General features: G+C 38.0%; 2 protein-coding genes across 2 annotated transcripts in view; one reads left to right on the forward strand and one right to left on the reverse strand.

Moving 5' to 3' along the window:
* Positions 1 to 20101, reverse strand: SUCLA2 (succinate-CoA ligase ADP-forming subunit beta). Its single transcript, XM_021528434.4, has 11 exons — positions 19995 to 20101; positions 18516 to 18699; positions 10132 to 10231; positions 9773 to 9935; positions 6996 to 7124; positions 6437 to 6575; positions 4872 to 5033; positions 4648 to 4790; positions 2234 to 2354; positions 1832 to 1920; positions 1 to 808 (listed from the first exon to the last, which is right to left on the reverse strand). The coding sequence occupies exons 1-11, from the start codon at positions 20079 to 20081 to the stop codon at positions 734 to 736; spliced, it is 1392 nt and encodes a 463-aa protein (XP_021384109.1). The 5' UTR covers positions 20082 to 20101; the 3' UTR covers positions 1 to 733.
* NUDT15 (nudix hydrolase 15) overlaps positions 19343 to 23271 on the forward strand; it is a 10836-nt gene continuing 6907 nt past the window's right edge. Inside the window, exon 1 of the mRNA XM_021528433.4 lies at positions 19343 to 19818. The gene's annotated coding sequence lies outside the window, so the exon portion shown is untranslated. The remainder of the gene's footprint in view (positions 19819 to 23271) is intronic.

Below are 23271 nucleotides of genomic sequence, written 5' to 3' on the forward strand. Positions count from 1 at the left end.
TTTTGGGAGATATTTTATTAATGTACAATTTTATTAGCGATGTACAATAGACATTTTAATTCTCTATTTATCCTGTCTCCTGGAAGCTTGCTAAATGCTTGTTTGTATATAAAACTACACAATGCTTTTTCATGAGGACCAGAAACTTTGAAAATATAAGTGCTACAGTATATTTTGTAGTGATTTAACACGTTGTCCAGAAGAGTTACCAGCCACTTCAATGAAGGACTTCTAAAAATATTTCTGATCAGTTCAGATGCATCTGTTCATAAATAATGATTGGTTTGCTCATGTCCATTATACTGCTAAGTACAAATGTCTCCAACATAAGATACCGTTTCAATACATTTTTCCACATGGACAACTAGATAATTCAGTCATATTTACTTTTTAACAAGGCTAATACAAATTTACAAGTAAAGTAACTTCAACATTTTTTCAGAATAATTATTTTTTCAACCAGAAGCTTTACTTTGGACAACGCAGAAGTATATTGCAAGTGACATTCTGCAGCAGAAGCTGGAGGCTTGAGAATAACAACTAAGAAAGACTAAATATCAGCAATACACACTTTTACAAGAATTCTGACCATTCTGAATGTTAACATTAAAATCAGATGCTTCAGTTTGTGCGCCTGTCAATCAAAACCTCCACACGAAAGAAAAATTAAAAATTTCCCACAGAACACAGTATTTCAGAGAACATGTTAGACACTGGCATGACATTTCCCAAATCAAATTGGCAACTGAAATTTAACATCCACATGAGCTTGTTTTGCTAAGCTTACTATTTCAGACAGCTTCACCACCTGAAAAACAGAAAATAAAAACTTAATTTCAAAGCAATTGGAACTTGACTGAGCTGGATCAATCTTTTTAAACAAAATAATACCAGGGAATCATCAGTAAGGTATCAGAGGGGATTACTATTTAGCTCAGTACTTCTTAATCACTTTTAAATGAAAGATAATAAAGTCTTCTAGAAAACATCTCATGGAGTTAAACAAGTCTGCTTCTCATTTATAACAAAGTATTTTGATAAAATGCTAAGTTTTAAATTTTATGTGCTACCTTGTTATTTTGAAAGGTGTTGAGATGGCAACTCACAAGAAATTCTATATATCTAGAAGCTATTTCTCCTCTGAGTTTTTGTTGCAAGCACTTATGGATCTTATTTTGATACCTTAAGGAGCCTCATCTTCTCCTGCATAACAACTCTGAATTCTCTGAATTATTTCCTGCTTAGAATGAAATGTTATAATGAAGTAAGTGGTTCTTTGGGAAAAAAAATTTTTAATTTTCCCCATGACACCAAGTGCACCAGGTATCTACTAACTTTTTTGCTATACACTACTAGTAAAACTTTCTTTTCCACAGACAAAGCAAAGCAACACGCACACAAATCAGTGCATCTGAACATTTGAATATCTAATTATCTTATGAGGCCACATAATGATCAACTATCATTTCACTGAAATACAGTGGTTGATAAAAGAAAGCATTACATTGCATTTTTCAGCCACCTCAATTTAAGTATTTTCTCCCAACTAATAAAGCTAATGTCCTAGTCATTCCCCCACCAATGGGGGTGGCTGACCTGATCATTGATCCAGTTTTGGTTAGTGGGGTTTAATAGCTTCTGACTGCATCATTGCTCCCCTGACAAATTACGCACTTACTAACTCGTAAAATATTTGATTCAGGCACTGGTAGTAACTGGCACTGGGATTTACCCTAAGCTACATGTAGTTGATTAAATGGAGTTTTGACTTTTCAATACTCTGCAACAGATGTTATGTTCTGAAAAGAATATTCATAACCAGCTATCTTACCATTTTTGCAGCTTCATCCAAGTCATCACATGCAAGGATTTTGAGGCCACTAGCTGTTATTAAAGCTTTGGCATCATCAACTCGTGTACCTTCAGAAAAAGATAAAATGCCACTCTTATTGAACAGGAGAATACTACTACTACCTACTACTAGTCTCATATTTCTAGGAAGCCTGTTCCAAAAATTAGTGAATAAATCTAGAAAACTACATTAGCAGTTAAAAAGCAGGAAGTATCTTTTTATTAACTTTCCAATCCTCACCATCTAAATTCAAGCTTTGCCTTATTTCTCCATGGACTTCAACTCACAGGCAACTTGCTACACAGTATATAAGCTCACTTATATTTGTGACAGTTGTGAATTAAAGAGAAATATATTAATACATATATGAAGCACACTCACCTTGCAACCGTACCACAATAGGAACTTTTAGCTCCAAATCCTTTACTGCCGTAACGATGCCTTGTGCTATAACATCACATCTCATAATGCCACCAAAAATATTCACAAGAATAGCCAGTACCTACAGAATCAATGACAATATTGACATTAAAAATGGCCAGAGACACATCAGATGAAAGTAGAACGCAGCCTTCAGTCTAAGGATAATTCAAGCTCTTTAATTGTATTAAGGGACTCTGCAAAAGACAGAACATTACTGTTCTATGGAACATGAACAACCAAAGTACAGTTCTGTATGGTCACATAACAACAGAACAGTTACTTCAGAAAACTGTATTTGTCAACTATTTATCTTTCCATTGCTAACAGTACTCCATCAGAGGTAACCCCACACCAGTAACTCCACATACTGAGAACAGGAAATTTTAAAATTTCATACACAAGACCCTGTTTACACAGTTTACCTAAAAGCCAGCATGCTTAGAGATAAGTATTTGAAATACATTTTATTCAGGAGGATTAAGCCAACAGTTAAGGGAACTCAAGTGGTAGAAAGGAAAGGTAAAAAGAACCATGGTCAAAGATGAAAGATGACACAAAGCAGGAATCAAAATAGGTAGACAGCCTTAGATGACAGAACAAACAGAACATTGCTGTGTGAGTGGGTCATGAACAGTAACTTGGTTCCCATGATCTCACACTGAAGACTAGCTCATCTGTGTAGCATTGTTCTTCCTCCTCCCACTCATGGGCAACTTAGACTGGCACCTCAGAAGGCTGCTCCAAACAAGCCCTGAACTGAACCCTGAGCACAGTCTGTGACACCAGTGGGCTGCACTGCTCTTTGAGTTTCAGCAACAGGAATCCCAGCTATAGTCATTGTTTTTTAATAAAATAGTAAGCAACTGAAAGAAAGCAGAAAGAAAGAGCTGTCTTAAGAAGTCTGTTTCAACACCCTCTGTCCACACATCAGCAGAGAATTTGCATTGCAAAAACTTTTCCCAAATCAGCAACCCTCAGATTCTTCCTTGTTTCTTCTCTTCTCTCTGTAATTTAGGTGCTCAGTGACTGTGTCCCATTGTTCCCTTAATTTGCTGGAAAATGTGAAGAAAGAACAAGGCTTATGAGGATGGGCTGATGGAGCTGGGGTGTTTAGCCTGGAGCAAAGGAGGCTCAGGGGGGACCTTACTACTCTCTAAAACTCCCTGAAAGGATGTAGGAAGGTGGGGTTCTCCCTCCTCCCAAGTAACGCGCATTAAGATAAGAGGAAATGGTTTCAAGTTGCACCAGGGGAGATTTAGACTGGATATTGGGAAAAATTTCTTCACCAGAAGGGTTGTTAATCATTGGCATAGGCTGCCAAGGAAGTGGCTGAGTCACCAACCCTGAAGATATTTAAGAATTGTAGACATGGTGCTTAGAGACATGGTTTAAGTGCAGGACTGGGCAATGTTAGATTTATGGCTGGACTAAATTTTGAATGTCTTTTCCAATCTAAATGATTAAATGATTCTGTAACACTCTTAGAGTGTGTTACAGACCCTGCAATTTGATAATAAGTCTTTTCAATACGAAAGAGACTAAGCTCCTCTGGAATATCCTTCACTATTTGTTTCTGGACCTCTCCAAAGATGAGCAAGTTGTACATAGAATTGTCACGCAAAAGTAGTATATCATTAGCAGGTCTTGCAAGTCATTCCCACATTTTAAAGTTACCCCTTTTAAAATAGTTTTATTTTTAAAAAGCCTCAAACTGCCAAGATCCCCCTGGGATAAGCATCTCTATGTAGATCATCAATCCAGCCTTCACATTATTTCTGTGGAAAAGCTCTTCCTCCTGTTTTAACCAATGTATTATTTTAATAATATTAAGCACTTCTGATAAATTTTTAATAGGATAAACATTAAAGCTCTTCCAAGCCCCTTACAAAGTTATTTTATCTTGCATTACATATAACCAGTACCTTAAAAACTTGTTTGTGCACATCACAGAAAATATTCATCTCTACAATTCTATGCAAAACACAGACCCAGCTGCAAAACTAGTCCAAAAGAAAAACAAAACTGGAAAACCAACTGAATACCGCTTTCTGTTTAAACAGCAGACAGTGGGAGTTTCTGACTCCAAGATTTCTGGAAATATTAAAATACAGCTGTAACTTCAACCAGCAGACATAAAAGTGTCTACTCAGTACACAACCAAAACCCCTATTATTTAAAAATGTAAAAAATTCCATCTATTATTAGGCCTCCTTCATCTGCACCAAGATGAAGCTAAAATTTCCATCTTCTTTCTTTCTAGTTCTGTGCTTATAAAAACATGTTTTCCAAAGAACATGCACTAAGCATTGTCTTCTAAATCACAGTCTGTTTTACCACTGTGTAGGACCTTGATATGCCAACTCTTCCCTCACCTTTTTATCAGAAGTAATAAGCTTAAAGGCTTCTGTCACTTGCTGCGCTGTAGCACCACCACCAACGTCAAGGAAGTTTGCTGGAGTTCCGCCGTGAAGTTTAATTATATCCATTGTGGCCATAGCTAAACCAGCACCATTGACTATATGAGAATAAAGATAACATTTAGGAATTTGGTTTATAAATCCATTAGGTCATTTAAAATTCATTAAATAGTACATACCTAAGCAGCCTATGTTTCCATCCAACCCTATATAGTTGAGATCTGCTTTTGCAGCATCCTTGTCTCTTTGGTCTTCCTGTGTCCAATCCTGCATATCAAAGATCTTCTTCTGACGATAGGCTGAATTGCTGTCAAAGTTTATTTTTGCATCCATACACATCACTGAAAGGGAAAAAAACCCACCAAAAAAACTTACCATCATTTAATATTATGGTAACAATTCAAATGCTACGTGAATGTGTTAAAGTATGTTAAGTCAAACTTGGCAGCTAGGTCATGCAATCCAAACACAAAGTTTTACTAAAAAGACACGTGTACTTCTGTCAATAAATATAAGATTCTCTCCAGTTTCCCCATATAATCAGTTATGCACAAAAAAGGAAGATAACTATTTCTTGAGACACTCTAAACCCAAAAGAGCTTACAAGCTGTTAGATAAATCTGAGCAAATTATGTTTCCTCTGATCACACTACAGCCTGGAAAAGAATGGGGGAAATGCACCACAAGCAATTAGCATAAAACTAATCCTTAAAGAAGGTCTTTGAGGTTTTTTTAATCCATCTTAGTTTTTGCTTTTACAATAAATATATGTAATGTGTGCATGACAGTAAGCACAAAGAAACATGATAAAGAAGTGCCTGAGTTGGAAAATAAAATGTTAGGAAAAAATACACTGAAGTAAATTTACTTAAGATTCAGCAAGTAGAAAACCTACAGTATTCTTTACACCAGAACTAACATTGTATCACTTCATTTCTATCCCTCAGTGAAAATTATATAAAAATAACAAGGCACAAGAAACAGATGGAAAAGACTGCTCTATATTGATCACTTAAGCATTAAAAAAAACACACACACAAAAAAACACCCCAGTGACAGTAATAATGAACACTTTGATGAAAGAGGTACATTCATATTTAAATTTCAAACTGTTGTATCTGAGTTCAAGCACAAATACTCTCTACAGGTTATTTTTTTGCAGAGTGGAATTGGCTGTGATTGAACATTAAATAACTATTCTGCAATTGGATATGCTAAAAACCTCATAAACATCAAAATATTACTTAAATCCCTACAATTTTTCTGTACATCACACTCCATCAGTTATTCTAATGCCTGAGTCATAAAGGCAGGAGATTTCTTGTAGTTGCTACTATTCTGGTTACTATCACAGTACCAATTTTGGATACATGCGGTGGTTCAAGTTTCAATTTATGAATTTTGAAAAGACCTGATTCCCAGGAGTGCCTTATCCTGTGTAGATGTGCTCTTTATTAAAAAACTTAAAAATTAAAAAAGGAAGTTACTTACACTTAAGATCATACTTAGCAATTAAGAGCAGATTCCTACTATATTTAGAGTCTCAAATTTATCTGCTTTATTTTTATTTATTTATTTATTTATTTATTTTCTTTATTTATCTGCTTAATTTTTTTTGCAACATACCATGTTAATACTAACTCCCCTCTTCCTGTATACAGCTGAAGTTTTAATCAGTGTGAAGCAACCTATCTTTACAAAAATATCAAGCTGTTACATTAAGAGCATGAATAAGAAACATTACCAACTCCTGATGCATCTTCCACCATAGGATTTATTTCTATCATGGTAGCATCATATTTCAGAAAGAGATTATATAATTTGATCATATTTTCAGCTGCTTCATCCACCAGATTAGGAGGAAATCCCATTTTCTGGGCAAGCTGAAAGTAAAAGAATGGTTATTGTTAACTCATGTTTGGATGTCTCAGTTTAGCTATTATTTCAAGTCATTTGAATTTGTAGATGTAGAACCTGCCCTGTCTACTGGAGGAAAAAGAACAAACTCACTCTTTGGTTTGAATGGATTGTTTTCAATATAGAGCACTATACTTGTCCTAAAAAAGAGCTAATAAAAATTTATCATGCTATGCATTCACACAGCTGTATAAAAGCTAGATAAAGTACTGCCATGCAGTTGGATTTACACTGATTCACATGAAAATATTTAAATATCTAGTTCAAATTTGTTTCAAATAAGGATTTAAGACAACTCAGCAGGTTAAATACACACACCCTTTATAAAAATTAGAAGTAGCTTCCCCATCCTCACTAATGTGTACTTTCCCACATGAACAATTTACCCTAACAGCTTGTTCCTTTTTTATGCCTTCTACTATATCGATGGGTTCCTTAATTATCGCCTCAGGATTCTCTGCAGCAACATCTTCAATATTAACACCACCGTGAGAACTGCCTATCAGCACAGGACCCTAGAACAAAAAGGGGAAAAAAAGCATAAGTAATTTGATACCACACAGTTGAAACTTAGCTCTTCCCATAAGATACTTCAAAGCAATAAAACCTTTTTTGTTGAAAAATTTAGTGTAGTTACTCACAACCTCCATATAAAACCATTTAATAATACTTTCCAAATGTTACAGTGTGTGTCAAGTCCACTTTCTTTTAACAAGGAAAAATTTCCTCTCTAAAGCAGCAGCAAAACAATTAACACCAACATACTATGTTTGAATTTTGATAGAAAGATTCAACTTCATAATCACTTACATTTTATCTTTTAGGTGTCACCAAAGAAAGTGTAACTACATTCTCACCTCCACCTTCTCCACTTACTCCTACACAAACAGAGATCAAATGCCAGGCACTCATTTATTCATTCTGCCATGCTCCAACCCCAAGGACATATGGAGATCTACAGACCTTAGTGATAAATTACTGCAAACCATACCTGTTCAGTAGGATCACAATGTCCAGTAACTGAAAGTAAGTACCTTCACTGAAATTAAGTCGTAGCAAAACAAAACAGCACTCAATTATTCATTAATAAAAGAAATTAAGAAACCAGAATTGACAGCGTTTGCAGCTGAATTTATTTTTTAAAAAGCCAAATCTCAACAAAAACATGAAGGATCCCCTACCATGGAACCTAAAAATCTCTCCTGCAGTTCACAGTAAAGACATACTTGGATCCTTTCAAACAACCTTCCCTTATCACCACCCATGCATGGATTATGGCTATGGGTGTACAAAGGCAGCATTTCCTATCAGCAGAACTGAAAGATTAAACAGCCTTATAACTGTTGACAATTAATTCTAGAAAATGTGACCCTGGTTCAGAAAACATGCTTAATAACCACACCACTCCCCTCCCATTACCATCCTTCCAAATGGAAATACACAGCTTGAAAAATATCCTTCATCTAATAGCAATGTTCAACTCAATAAACATTTGTGGATATTCTTATTTTGAACTGTCAGTAAGCTACAAACTAATAATAAAATAAGTCATCATTCCATAGAATTGACTAACGTGAACAGTTTTGCTTAAAACACAACCCCCTGTTGGCAAATAATATCCAAGTCATAAAGTTCCATGTTCAGCTACTTTAATCGTTTTCCCCTCCTTAAAGGAAGAGGTTTGCAACAACATCAGGAATAAACAGTGTGTGCTATTCAACCTTCACACTTCCTTCTTTTGAAAGGCATTTCCTCATCCTAAACATCCTATACAAGTTACAGTAATTACAAGCACATCTAAAAACATGACTTACAAAGCCACAGTAAAAACAAAGCACATCCCTACCAAAAGGCAACAACCTACACAGTATGATCAATATATGCTAGTAAGATTTATCTTTTATACAAGACCAAGAACAAGCAATGAAAATGTTTCCTTTATCTAATTTGCTACAATCAGTTACAGTAAATTTTATTTCCATAAGCACCACTGCTTATTGCTTACACAAGTTTAAGTCTGAAATATGCTCATTTACAGCATTTTAACGCCACCTTGTGGTGCATACGGTAACATTTGAATCTCCCTTTCCCTATTCCAGCACACATCACAATGGAGGTGCCCAAGTCACATAATTCAACATAACTGATACTTTCCTATCAAAAATAACACTACAGAGGAAGAAAAAGGAACAAATGTTTAATTCCTAATACGGCGACCAAAAAGAAAAAAAATTAAACTAAAGACTAGTTTTCTCATTCCTCCACAGAAAATTATTTTATTCATACTTAGATATCCCCTAATCACCAAAACCAGTGTCTCTGCAAACTCTTAAGCATCTGAACAGACAAAACTCAGTTTTTCTCAGCTTCAGCAAATAAAGTTCTAAGATCTGTTCCAAATCCTGTCTTCATTAAAGTTACTTACGAATTCATGTCCTATGCTCCAAATAGAACACTTGCCTGTCAAAAACACGGACACATTTCAGCAACCACATTTGAATTGTAGCCTAAAAGACTACATACCCACACATACAGCCCATATATGCAGAAAAGACTGGCTTTCATTTTCCTGAAAGATATGAAGACAGACCTCTAGGCCCAAATCTTCTTACCAATTTCCTGGAAAGCATTAATTTAAGAAAGCTACTAGCACTCTCAAAATCAAGGAACACACCAGTGCACCTCTGGGAACCTTCACACACTGGAGAAAAAGGATGCTGGATTTACACAGGACCATTTGATCCTCCACAACACTGTCACTTATCTTGTTTCTGACACTCAAAAATAGGGTATAAATGCATATAAACACATATAGCTGTGCTTTTAAGCTAAATTGCAAAATCTGGTAGGCAAATGCAAACCAAAAAACCAAAATGAAAATTACCACCTTATTCTACCCATCTCCCCTTTGGCTGTGTGACTCTGAACTTCAGCTGGGGCTACCAATACTCATTTATTATTCTGTAAATTCAAATTGTAGCATTACACATTTACTGCATTTAAAAACAAAGTAAATCATATAGTCAGATACACTGGAAAACAAAATTTAGCTTGTATACTTCTGATTTTCAAAAGCAAGTGAACAGTAAAGAGTTTTGCTCATTTTTTTTAAATTCAGTTGTGACAAATTAATTAGCTTACTTCTATTTCTGATATTACTCACTTGAAAAGACCTTTCCATTGTTATTGCAAAATAGTACTCTCTCCTGGGATATCTGCGTTCACAGATAAATACTTGATTGCATATCCTGCCCTTCTCTCCTGTTTGCTTGGTAAACAACTTCTTTCCAATCATCTGGGAGGAGACAGCTTTTGCTTCTTCTGGACTAGAATAAAAGAAGCACAGAAAGTGACAAAGAAACTGCTGTAAAAACAGAAGTAACATTAAAAAAGTCTTATCTAATTTTTGTTATTTTAAGGTTAATAATTATAACCCTGGTTTTAAAGAAAGCAACAGGTTCAATCCATAATGTGAAATGTTGATGTTTTTCCACTTGGTTGGATAATTTAGAAAGAACTTACGAAAAAACTATTTTCACTCCTCCTTTGAGGCCACCTTCAAATGTTCCTTTTCCTCTACCACCAGCTAAGACCTGTGCTTTTACCACAATATCCTTTGAACCTGGAACAAAAGAAAACCGAAGAAAATTGTCATCAATGACTATAAAACAAATTGCTTCAGGTAAAATAACAAAGGCTGCTTTAATTTTATCCCACTTTCTGCACACCCACTATTCAAAACACACCCGTGTGAATCGAAGACTATATTGCAATTCACACAGATATTCCAAAAATCTCAAATAATCCACAACTTGCAGCTTTAGGCTGGTCTGTGAACAAACTTTGGTGAGTTATTATCCAGAAATGCAGATGTTCCAATCATCTTTAATACATGTTGGAGTCACATATGATTAATCACCCAATAAGAAATTGTTAGCACCTCACAGATCATTAACAAGAAGAAACTGAATATCTGACCCACTGTATGCAAGGTTTTCCTCAAACAACTACAAATACCCTGTACCTGTAAGCCATTACCCTCCCAGCAATGATATGTAACTATAGCATTTACCCAAGTCAGCTTGCCAGGTCTACTTCCATCTGGCACAGCACTAAAGCATAAGCTTGAGTGCTTTGCAGAAGTCAGAGGCCTAAACAAACCAACTATTCTTCCTAGGGTAGGCAAAGTAAGCCCTTTACTTGGCTTTAACTGTTTAAAAATCCTTTACAAAATATTCTTCTAGGTAGGGGAAATTGGGTATTTGAGTTTAAAAAGTAAAGCATGAGAATATGACAAAAATCAACTGAGATACTCTGAACTGTCACTGAAAGACAAAAAAGCAAAGAAAAATAGTTCATCAAGTCATTTAAGGTGATAAAAAAAAATGAGGTTCTGAGTTATTACTCAAGTTTGCTTACACAGAGTACATACAGCAGCTAGACTGCACGATGTTAAGAACTGCTGCATTGACATTTGTTCAGCACATCCCATTTTTTCTCATGCCACCATCAGCTGAGCCAATCTGATCTTTCCAAGCCAAAAAAGAACTTGCTGTTCCTTTGGCTGTCAAAAGAGATCCATGGAAATGCTTAAGAAAAATTACAGTACTCAAGCAAAACTAGCCACTACATAAACTGAGGAAGGTTATGACAGGCACAAATGTTGTGTTGGTTCCTAATCTCTCCCGAGTCCTGCCTGGACTGACTGGTGAAACTAAACTCAAACTGTATCACAAGTTAGGGTGGCTATAAGCAGAAGACTCAAGTCATCCCTCCCAGTTAGCTATCTGTTGATATTACTTCTTGAATGTCTATCTAACAAGAGATCTCTGAATTCACACATTATTTTAAAGCTCTCTTGCAAAATAGGCATGAAGGTTATAAACACATAAGTATATATTTACTTACAAAGTAAGTATATTGTAAGTATATTATACAAGTATGATTTACTACAGTATGTGATTCTAATATTTAATTCAGTTCCTGAAGATAACTATTTTTTACAGGCAAACAAGTCAACATACTTTATAGAAGTCACACATGATGACTTTTATGCAATTACTTTAAGTACAAAGCTTGTTTTCCATTTCCTACACTAAATCCATAAGATAAAAAGCTGCAACTACAGAGAAGTTTTCAGAAAAGCTAAGAAGTTCACCCACAGGCACCTTCTTTGTAAATTATCCCTCCTAGCAACAAACACCAGAATCTGAACAAGTCAAATGAGATCCCAACTAAAGCTCTGGTAAGATCTCAGCTGGAACATATTTAGCTCTGGGCATGAAAGTGAATTGGTAACTAAGATGACCACTGAAATTAAGTGATTCCCTTACAAGAAATCAGCTTAGCACATCTATAAATCTATCAAAGGAGAAGAAAGCAAGAACATGACTACAGTCTCCAGACACACTTGTGACGGGTAGAGCAAGAACACAGGACTACATGTACATCATTCATTCTGGTTTCTGCTCTACACCAGCCAAAAACAAAGGCCATCTACCAAAAAGTCAGTTTTTTTTTTAATTCTAGAAAAAAAGTCCCTTCTTTACACAAAATATAAGGAAGCCTGCCAGGAGATATGAAGGAATAATAGAAGAGCCAAAAGGAACTGAGCAGAGGTATTTTCTCTGATATTCTTCAGACAAAAAATATGAATGCTGAGGGGAATGAGGAGTAATGGACTGCAGAAAATAGGGAGGCTAAGAATTGACCTAAACAGGAGAATGTTCTTTTGTTCTTAGGCAGAGTAGTGGGCTGCATGCACCACTACCCTAATCCTGGAAGATATTTCTTAAAAGTGTTGTTACTAGGATGCATTATAATATTTTGTCAACATACAGACATCCAAAAGAGCATGAGAAAAACAACTTTTAATTTTTCACGATCAGTTTTGCCCGTAACCTCATTGCACTAATCCGTATGCAACAACTGAGTCATTAAATTAGCAGATCACTAATGCTCTGTAAATCGTTTTCCTCTACCACTGCAAACTAGCTGCTTCATTGCATAAACAAGTTCAAGGTTCATTTGAGCTAAGTTTACAAGCAATTAAGCTACACAGATGTACCGGAAACAAACTTAAGATAGTACATCCCAAGAAATCCATAACCCATCATGCAGAAAAGTTCACTTTTTAATATGCATTTTATCCCACAGTTCCTATTGAAAATTACTTTAAACCAAGAGGAAGTGTTTGGTCACACACCTCATCTGCAGTGTTCCAGCAGCAGCACTGTCACACAGTCTGACACAATAAGAACTGCTGATAAACAGCAACCCAAAGAAAAAAATCTGGAAACCAGCAGCTACCATAGTTTTCTACTCAGTATCAACAGTTGTGCCCTTGTTTTTTGCTTATGTGGCTTTGAAATACTGCTAGGCTTGTGTTTCAATAAAAAATAGCAGTTTCTGCCCTGAAGCAGATAACCCAGCAAACACATGCCAACAAACACACCACCACAGAATTCCCACCCTGCCTCCAGCCCTCAGCTTTTCACTCCAGCCTCACTTCTTGTGCCAGTAGAGTCACTTGTGCTATCATGCCTTGAAGCATATCAGAACAGCAATTCCCTGAAGGCAAAAGCTTATCCAGCAGACAGACAGTGCTCCTGCAGACTTGTGCACCATGTCACAGGCACACATACATAGGAACTTCAGGGAGCAGGACTTCAGCTTTCAGCAGCAGTAACAAATTATAAAGCCTTAACACAGGGCACTGGAACACCAGTAGAACTCATGTGGGCAAGCAAACTAAAAGTAAAACATTTTTGGTAAGCATCACATTTCCATGTTAATGGCAGTCAGCCCTAAACACACATCTAAGTACAATAGCCTGAAAAAACTAGGAAATGCTTAGAAAATTAAGAGTAGATTCCAATGAGAAGAGGTGTCTGAAATCAGAACACTGACGTAGCATCAATCTGTTCAGGACAAGGAAAATCTATACATTTACTAACACTACGGTTATCACCTATAACAATCATTTATTAACTAGACAATAAAAGAGTTACATAGTCAGCAAACAAACCCATCTTCACTTCTATCAATACTAATGTCTATATTTTAGGAGTAATTTCTGATTCTATAATTTAAGCTTTCAAACTGGAAGAAAGATCAATGCATGCAGGCAAGCAGAAAGACATCCATGTAAAATACAATCTTCAAATAAGCTTATTAAGAGACAAGAAGGGTCATTGTTCCACTGTATCTCTGAAGTTTCTTGTGCAAGTGGAAAGTCCAATGATTAGAGCAGACAGTCCTGATTAAAATGTTCTGCTTTACAAGTTCTCATTTTGACTTTTGTCAAATCACATTAATTGCCACTTCTCTGCTCAATACTATCTGTAGCAGAGGTACTGCTTTCCACATATTACAGACACCTTCAGAACAACTAGGCAAGCCAATCTATTCTGACAAGACCAACAACAGTAAAGGGCAGTGACAGGTTAGTTAACTCAAGTGTCAGTCAAGTTCTCAACTACCATTCAACTGCAAACTTATCCTGGGAGAGACAGAGACCTGTAACTTTTGCTTCAGTCTGTGTTTCAAAGTTCTTGTACCAGAAAAAGTAACCCTCCATTTATAACACAAGCTAATTTTTTCTTGTTGCACAGGTACAAAAAAAATCCCTAAGTTTAAACAATACAGGTGTATTTACTGGCATTAGGAAAATATAGGTTTGTAACTAACAACAGGAGTGTCAATATAAATAATATTCTGACCCTAATTCTGTCAACAGAGCAGAAAATTTCTTCAGAGTACACTGCATTCATTAGTAAGTACACCTATTGAGAATTTTAACTTCAAAATCACATTTTTTCAGCATTTGAAACTTTTGAGCATTAGAAGACTCATTGCATGCAAATCAAAAGTATAACTATTGAAAGAATTATGTGCCAGGGATCATCATACTTTCACTGAAAGGACCATACCAGTCAGGAGACTGAACAAGATGTTTCACTATTACAAAATATCTTCTACACAAATACTTCCTGACATTAATCAACTGCATCAAGTTCATTATCGGCTCACAAGACAGGTTTGGTTTTGTCAACAACTTAAGTCAAGCAATTAAAATACAGAGGTCAGAATTTGAATGTGCTGGTTATACAAATCTATTTTAATTAATGAATTATCACCAATAATATGTTTTGCTATTTTTACTTCAAAGGAATGAAGTGCTACAGAAGAAAGCAAAGGCTGAAATAAAATGTAAGATTCAAATGCCAAAAAAATAACATTTGCCAGAAGGTAAGTAAATGTTTGGTTTCTAAATTACTACTGCTGTTTATCTAGTGATTTTGACCAGGTAAGCAGGAACATAATTGCATGACTTTTTTAACACCTGGGGGATTTCTGCTTAAGTTTGCCACCTTAAATCATCATCTATATCCTAGAGCAATTGAATAAATGCTCTGGAGTTTCAGACAACCTAAAAGACATCAGGAACATAGACAGATAATTGACCAACAAGGAAAACTGATGATAGCAATCAAAAAAATACCATAAATAAAAGTATGACAGACATGAGTTTTCACTGTGACATAGACTAGAAAACCCCAAAAACCTAAATCAGACAGCCAAGGTGGGTGTCGCACACACTAAGGAGAAAACCATCCTAGCTTTTTGACACAGTGCCTGGAATATGTTTTTTGAAGAGCTAATAAAGAAAAAGCTAGCACTATACCTAGAAAATAATTGCACACATTGTACTAAGCTTTGATTTCTGACTAAATCAAGCCTGGGATCAAAAATTCTATTTTTAAATCTACACGGGTTCACATATTACTTTTTGAAGTTTTTTAACAGATACAAGTTGTATGTTTAAGCAACAGACAGAAAAATAAATAACACTGAAAAGTACATAAAAGATGTTAGTAACATTGAAAAAACTCTAGAAGGTCTGAAAAAAGTCATCTATTAATCTCCTGTCAGCAGGAATACAGCCAAACCAATTAATGGAGCTATTCTGTAGAAAGCATACCAAAACAGAACATTCTTTTTGAACCACAAGGACATGGAGCAGCACTGGATCTCTTAAACTGCAACAGCAAAAGCAGCAGACTCCATTCCAGGGCCTATCAGTCTCCTTTCAAGAACTCTGATGCAGAAAGGTGAAATGTTTTGCACTCACCTTCTCAACACCTCCTATTTTATACAGCTTTATATTTTACTAAAATTTGACAGTCTGCCATGCACATGTGGGATTCATTACCTGAAAACCCAACTAAAGCACAAGCACACGAAAGTAGCTTCAAGGTATTAATGTCTTAAAAAGTCTTACTTCTCAAATCATCATTAATCGAAATATATGCTATTTAAAAACCCCAGACAAGCACACAATACGTGACTGCCTTTCACTCAACTGTTACCAGAGAAAGGGATCAGGAAGCACCAAAACTTGAGTTACAGCAATACATTGCACCTATGGAAGTGTTCTTAAACAGCAATGTTTACTTCAAATAGTGCGCTCTGCTGAGCTACCACACTATCACACTGATATCACACTGATCAAGCATCTGTTCACTAAACAGTCTTTAGGTTCATTAGTCATGTTCTTGATAACACACATATATCAGCTTCTCAATCAAAACTGGTCACAGTGCTAGCTGGAATGCACACATGGCTAAGAGCAAACCATAAACTTCAAGGCAATTAAGTCATGCTGCAGTCTCTTATCAAAACTTTGGAACAGAATTTACCCAGCTCATTTGTTTTTCAAAATTTAAGTGAGATTATTAGGTAACCCTGATTTAGCTGCAGGCACAGCTAACATATGATAATCTCTGTTAACGAGAAGTTTGCATTTGCTATACATTGGGATAAAAATTTACCCATTTCTAAGTGAAGTATTTGCAAAAGGGAAGAAATCCAATGCCAAACTCAACCTTTAGTCAGAAATCTGCTCTGTGTAAATTTACCAGGAACATGTGGATCGGCACTAGGGAAACAGAGCAAAGAGTATTACCAACTGTCTTTGTAATGGTCTAGATACATATTTGATTAAACAGCTTAGCATATAAAAATAAAAAAAATAGTTTCCTATCTACTGGCAACTATTTCCACACACCAAAAATCAACAATGTGTGAGTGGGCCAAAAAAGTGATTTTTTTCATTCTGATAGAGATTGGTTTGGTTTGTGTTTTGTTGGTGGTTTTTTTTAAGTACTAAATTAAAACTAGCAACTAAATGCCTACAAAAACAAAGAAAACCAAAACACTGGAGCAAAGAATACCATTTCACCACTCAGAATGAGTTCTGGACTTGTTTAAGCAATGCCTCAAAACCTCAAGTTCCTTCAGTGTGTGTTCTTTTGGGAAGTTTTCCCTTCCTCATCTCAAGTACCAAAAAAGCACAGCATCGACTACACACCAACTCCAACAAAGTATTTGGCTGAAAACCAGAAGCCCTGAATTCCTTTACTAAAGGATGCCAACTCACACACTTCACAACTTCATTCCTTTAATCCCCAAGAAATTGCCCAGAGTCCCACACTCCAGATAAGAGCCATACCTATGATGTCACAGGGATGACACAGAGCTATAAACCAGGAGCCAGACATACACACACTGCTGGAGGAGCCCTCTCTGAGCAAAAACAAAACAAAGGAACCCTGACTGACGAGTTCCTGGGCTATTGATTAAAGAGCCACCGACAAAGGTTCTCTCATTTCCCTCCAGCAATACCTGCGCAGACATTAGAGAAAAGGGGTATGCCTAGGAAAGTTTTGATCACACTATAAACTCATCCTTAACCGAAGGTAAGGTTCTGAAGTTTAAACCATTCTCAGAAGCATTTTAGCAACTTCCTTTCATATTAATGAAAGTATTCTAATTTTGTATCACTTACTCTCTAAGGGAAACAAGATAAAGAAGGTATCTGACAATACCTGAATTTCTAGGATATCATGCCTAAAGGAAAAGCAGCTTTTCAATTCTTTTCTACATTACAAAGCAACATAACTGGCTCTAGAAGAAAAATTATCATTTCTTTCAGGTCTCATTTCTCACACTAAATCTCCATATGAAACTGAAATGAATCCAAGAAAACCTATAACCTCAAGAATAACTATGAATGTATCCCTTTGGAGGTGAATAGAGATTTGAGCATTTGCGTAGGAGAAAGGAATATGTCAACCTATGTCCTTCACTAAAACTTTGTGACATATGTTTTTCCAGAGAGGGGAAAAAAAAAAATCCCAGCCTTAAAACTAACAAACCCTCCCCAAATAAACCAATCAACCAACCAAAAAATCCCCACCTTCTAATGCCTGACACAATAGAAGTTGACTTCCATATGAAATCCAAATTGAACAACATTTTACTAGGACAGATCATAAATAACACGGCAAATTAATAGGCAAAAACAAGTCCAAAATTAAAGCTTAATTCTAAATTAAGTATTTAAGCACCTGGCAAATGAGATGGGATACTTTTTCATCAACAAGCCAGGAATTTAGCATACAACTACAAGCCATCAAAATCCTCCTCTCCTGTATGAAGTAGTTGCATTCTGACAGAAAAGCACACTCACAAAGGAATAGGATTTTACTCTTCTCTTGTAGCTTAAAGACAAGTATGTAGCTTGAGGACAAGTATGAGATCTTGTCACCACCACTGTATCTCTTCACACAAGACTTCCTCTAACCTTGCTGAAAGTAGAAAGAAATCCAGGATTTGCAAAGTAGAGTCTATTACTCATCTCAAAGAAGTTTAACTAGTTATATTAGTCTAAGCTAATAGAATTTATACCTGACCTATTCTTTCTTAGCAAGAAGGTTGCTTCACAAGGAAGGATCTCTTAAAGGTATATAAAGAACTCCAAGCAACATCTTACCAAGAAAGACAGAAAAAGTAGGTACACCTTGTACCAATCCTATTAGTATATGTTCTCTTTAATATTATACCTATTTCTTTCGCTATTTTGTAAGCTTCATCTGGAGTATTGGCAACCACTCCATGTGGAACAGAAATGCCAGCCTCCTTCAACAGTCCCATGCTCAGGTATTCATGGAGTGATAGCCTCCTCTGTTGCTGTTGTTGCACTTGAAACCCATGACTGTTGAGTATTCCTGAACTTCCAGCAAGCACCTGAAGAAAAAGAATAAAAAGAAAAAAAAGAAAACAAAAAGAAAAATGTGACTGTTGTGAAGGACCAACCTCTTTGTTTAGGCTAAAAAACCAGTCTACATATTAAACAAGTACACTTTAGTGTTCCAGTGCAAACACCTGAACATTTAATCCTACCCTTCCATACTAGGCATTCATATCATGTCTGGTATTTGATTTTGTGAGGTTTTATTGGGCAGGGGAAAGAGCTGGTGAAACTACTAGCACTGACAAGTTGACAAGGACTGTAAAATAAAAATCAACAACAAATGCAAAAAACTGTTTGCTGCAATTTTGTATTTCACCATATGCAAATAAGACCTTAATTTTATACACAAAGCAAGAAACCTACTGAATTCAGCTAATCCATGAACATGGATGATCACCAAAAGACTCAAGGTAAAAAGATTACAAACAAAACTTACATACAAAACAAACTTTTGCTTTTATTTTTATTTTTTTAGTACGTATCACTGGCATAAGCACTGTGAAAATCAGCCTGAATGAGGAAGTTTGGAAGTTTCTAATCAGATAGATTTTTAAGGCTTCATTTCACTTCAAATAAAGGAAACAAGCAGACGACACATGAGCTTTACTACAGCATTCCAAGCTAGCGAATCGACAGGGCCTATGTAGCCTCCAAAGGATTCCTCCTCCAAGCAGGACGTCCTCTCCTTGGCACGACCCCAAGGGAGAGGCGCTGGGGAGGCTGCGTGTAACTCGAGAGGGGCACTCGCAGAGACCTTCCCCAGTACGTGGCAGGAGAAAGTGGCAGCGAGCGTCACACACCGTGTCACACACCGCAGCCTCCCGAACTCCTTCGTGTCACCGCTTCCCAGAGGTGCTGCAGTCAAAAACAAGCCCGCACCCCCGAATGGCATCCCCAGGAACCAAGAGCAGAGGCTGGCGAGGTGCGAGCTGCAAGAAGAGTTTAACTGGCACAGCCCGACCCCTCCTAGGAGCAAGGTGACGGCGGAGATGGAAACACGGGCATTTCCAAGCAAGATAGGGGACGGGGGCGCTGAAAAGTAAGGGAAAAGGAGCCACACAAGGAAGACATGCCAGAAGCAAGAACAGCGGCTGCGGGGCCGCGCACCAAAGGTGAGCACCGGGCTGCCATCCGCGGGGCAGGGCAGGGCAGGGCAGGACGCGAGTGCGCCCACACGGACGCTGCTCTCGCCGCCGCTCTGCAGGGAGCGACCTCGACCGCCATCCCAGCCGGCCCGGCCCCGCTTCAGCCCCGGCCCATCCCACCCCCGCTCCCGAGCGGGCGCTACCTTCCCCGCGGCGGAGCCCAGCGAGGCGCGGAGGCCGCTGCCCCTCAGCCCGGCCGCCACCCGGCTGCAGATCATGGAGGCCGCCATGGCCGAGCCCCTTCGCCCTCGGGTGCCCCCGGCAGCGCGCACGCGCCGCTCGCGGGCCGGGGCGGGGCCAGGAAGCGCCGCGCGCGGCCCCGCCCCGCAGTGACGCTGAGGGCGCTGCTCGGCCTCGCCTTCCCTCCAACCTTTTGCTTTTAATAAAGGTCAGGTTTGCTTCGCGAGGATCCTAAGTGGGTTGTAATGCACCCACAACCTTCCGACCACGTCGGTCTCTGTTGGCACCACTGTTAAATGTGAGGGAAGAGGCACGGCTCCCTTAGGACACGCCCACACTCCTTCCCGGTTCAGCTTCCCAATGGAAGGACTTCCAGTCCTGAGGATTACTTTTTTTGGTTTCGTATTTCAGCGTGTTTCCATGCAGCAACGCAAACACAACCGTTCTTGCTTAAGACAAGATACAATGGTTTTAAAGTGAAAGAGGGCATGTTTAGATTAGATTAGTAAGGAAAAAATTCTCTGTTGTGGGGGTGGGAGGCAGTGGAACAGGATTTTCAGAGGTGTGCATGCCCCATCCCTGAAAGCGTTGCAGGCCAGGCTGGATGGGGCTTTGAGCAACCTGGTCTAGTGGAAGGTGTCCCTGCCCATGGCAGATGGGTTGGAATTAGATAACCTTTAAGGTCCTTTCCAACTCAAACCATTCAGTGGTTCTATGACTGAACTGAGGACTAGTATTTCTAGATATTTTGCAGCCCCCTCCCCATGCCACCACCTCCATTTCTGCATCACACTGCTCCACGCTGCACCTCCCCCTCTGCAATTCAGTGTCTGTACTTTTACTTTGGTGGCCTTGACTCAGGTCACTAAGGAAATGAAGCAGGGAGCAGATGTCCCTGCAGAAACTCGTGACCAGACATTGTGATTCACCAGGAGGCAAAGCTTTTTCCTTTAAAACAAAATGGAAATTAGGAAATTAGCATTGGCCTGGGAAATTGGAACAAGAATGTCCTCTACCAATAATAAGGAAAAATGCAGTTACTTCCATACATTATGAACATCAAAGCAAGATCTGATGTGAAAGAAAGCCATGTCAGAGCTGTGATTCTTCTTGAGTTTTGTAATTTGAATTATCCAGTAAATTATGAGTTGCTTCTTTTTGTTATGAAACTGAAAATGCATTATTGTAACTTCTCCTTGGGCGAGTATTGCAAAAGATGGAGTCATTTTGGTTTGGTTATTTTGCTCCTGGTCCTCCACTGACCTGGTGTTATTGTCACCTGTTAGCACTGCAGTGAGCTCTGCAGACTACTTAGCTCTGCACCTCTGTGTGCAGACACACAAGATAGAGAAGTATGTTAACTTCTCTATCTACACTGAACCTGTAAGCAGCTGCAAAATTTTGATAGACCATCCAAGATTTCCCACCACAGCTGATAAAATATTTCTTCCAGCCAAGGGGAAGGGAAGAAAAAGCACTTGAACTCTGTGCTCTTTCTGCCTTCTGTACACACAGTGTCTCTTCACTAGTCACAGGACCTGCTGCAGTTCCGTACTGCACAGGACGGTACATGGATGCCATTTCCACATACAAACAAATCTCCTACCTCCAGGAGACTCCCCAAAATCACCTCCGCCCTGGAAAGGATTTGCAACAATGTTTACAAGAGGATGTAATGGATCTTGGCAAAACTTTAACCTTGAAAGCCCAAAGCTACTGTTCAGACATAAGCACTGGCTGCAGGTCAGGAAACCAGACTTATATCCTGACTCAGTTGTGAGCTACTGGAAGGAAATTGGACAACTGTTCCTGGGCTTTTAATAAATTCTTGCCTTAGCAAATGACTGTAAAACATTCAGATTACAACTACTACTGTATCTTCTTCTCACTAGGTGTGACTTATCCTTCCAGTTTCAAAATGAAGATGGTTTTTTACCATCATTTCAAAAGAAGAAATGTCACATGGCTGACAATACTGAAGGACTTCTAGAAAGACTGAGGCAGCTGCTGCTGCTATCTAGAGTCTCGTACACAGCTGTATGGAGAACTTTAATTATCTGAATGTTTTATATTGTCTGATTTCCTCTTGGCTGTGAAAACTCATCCAGCTGGGGTGGACTGTAAACATGCCTGGATTTTTGTCTGATCACCAGTGCCACCACCAGGCTCTGACTGTCAGCACAAGATGGTTGTAAGCCCAACTCAAAATCTTAAAAACAATAGTTCTTGGAAATGACACATTCACCTCTTCTTTATATTGTTAGACATACAAGAAAAGATAACACTCTTGGCTACAACCAGTCAAATTCCTAGTAAGTCCAATATAAACTCAGGTTTGTATAGGCTCAGCCTCATTCAATATCTGACCTACAATTGAAGAAACTACACAAGGAATTCCAGCAGATATCCAGAGGTTTTGCTAAATCTCCAGAAATAGATTCAATCGTATTCAAAGTTTAAATTATGAGATTTCTTGCTAAAGTCAGAGTAAGATTTTTAACACAGGATCAAGGCCCTCTCTGAAAAGCTGTATTTAAAACTATAAAGAAACAGGGGAAAGGTACATTACAAATGAGATAGAAGGAGCCAAGAACTTTTAACGGACAAGCAGGACAAATAAAGCATCCTGTTTGAGGCCAAATATAGCATCCAGGAAGGCTCAGGCATTATGAATAGACATGAATTTGCTTTATTATAAATTTACCACATCCACACAGTGACAATGATACAATCTGATTTATTTCCCAGACCTTGTAAGCTCCGCTGGTTGATACTTTATAGTTGAAAAACATCAGGATAGAGGGTCTTGCCAAGAACATCAGAGTTAGAAAGTGAAAGCCCCTGCCAAGGCCATGAGTCCAGAGGGTAGGAAATTTCCAAGACAAAATTTATCAGCAGCTTAAAAAGCACCCCAGTACCTGCGGAGAAAAACACCCTGAGCTTTCCAGAGCACTTTTAGTTGAAGAAAGGAAGGAAGACAGGAAGGAAGAGCCCACCTAGTATGGTAGATGAGTAAACAGGTTTAGCTGATGAATCAGCCATGGTCAGAGCAAAAAAACTGACTTTAAAGCAGAGTGACAATAATCCTTCAGTGGTGTCTACACTGCCTTACATTGCACATCTTATACATGGTGAATTCTCTCTGCAGGAGTACCATCATGGTACTCTCTGGACAAACTGCAGGTTGCTAAGGGGACCCTCAGGCATAGCTAACAACATGAAACTATTCACTGCACCCAT

Source organism: Lonchura striata, chromosome 1 (assembly GCF_050655825.1).
Source record: "Lonchura striata isolate lonStrDom1 chromosome 1, ASM5065582v1, whole genome shotgun sequence".
Lineage (NCBI taxonomy): Eukaryota > Metazoa > Chordata > Aves > Passeriformes > Estrildidae > Lonchura > Lonchura striata.

Coding starts and splice junctions, on each gene's coding strand:
- SUCLA2 (XM_021528434.4), bottom strand. CDS start 20,081: ATGGCGGCCTCCATGATCTGCAGCCGGGTGGCGGCCGGGCTGAGGGGC. Junction 9,936..10,131: donor GGAGTGAAAATAGTTTTTTC/GTAAGTTCTTTC, acceptor CTTTTATTCTAG/TCCAGAAGAAGCAAAAGCTG. Junction 2,355..4,647: donor TTATTACTTCTGATAAAAAG/GTGAGGGAAGAG, acceptor TTGATTCTGTAG/GTACTGGCTATTCTTGTGAA.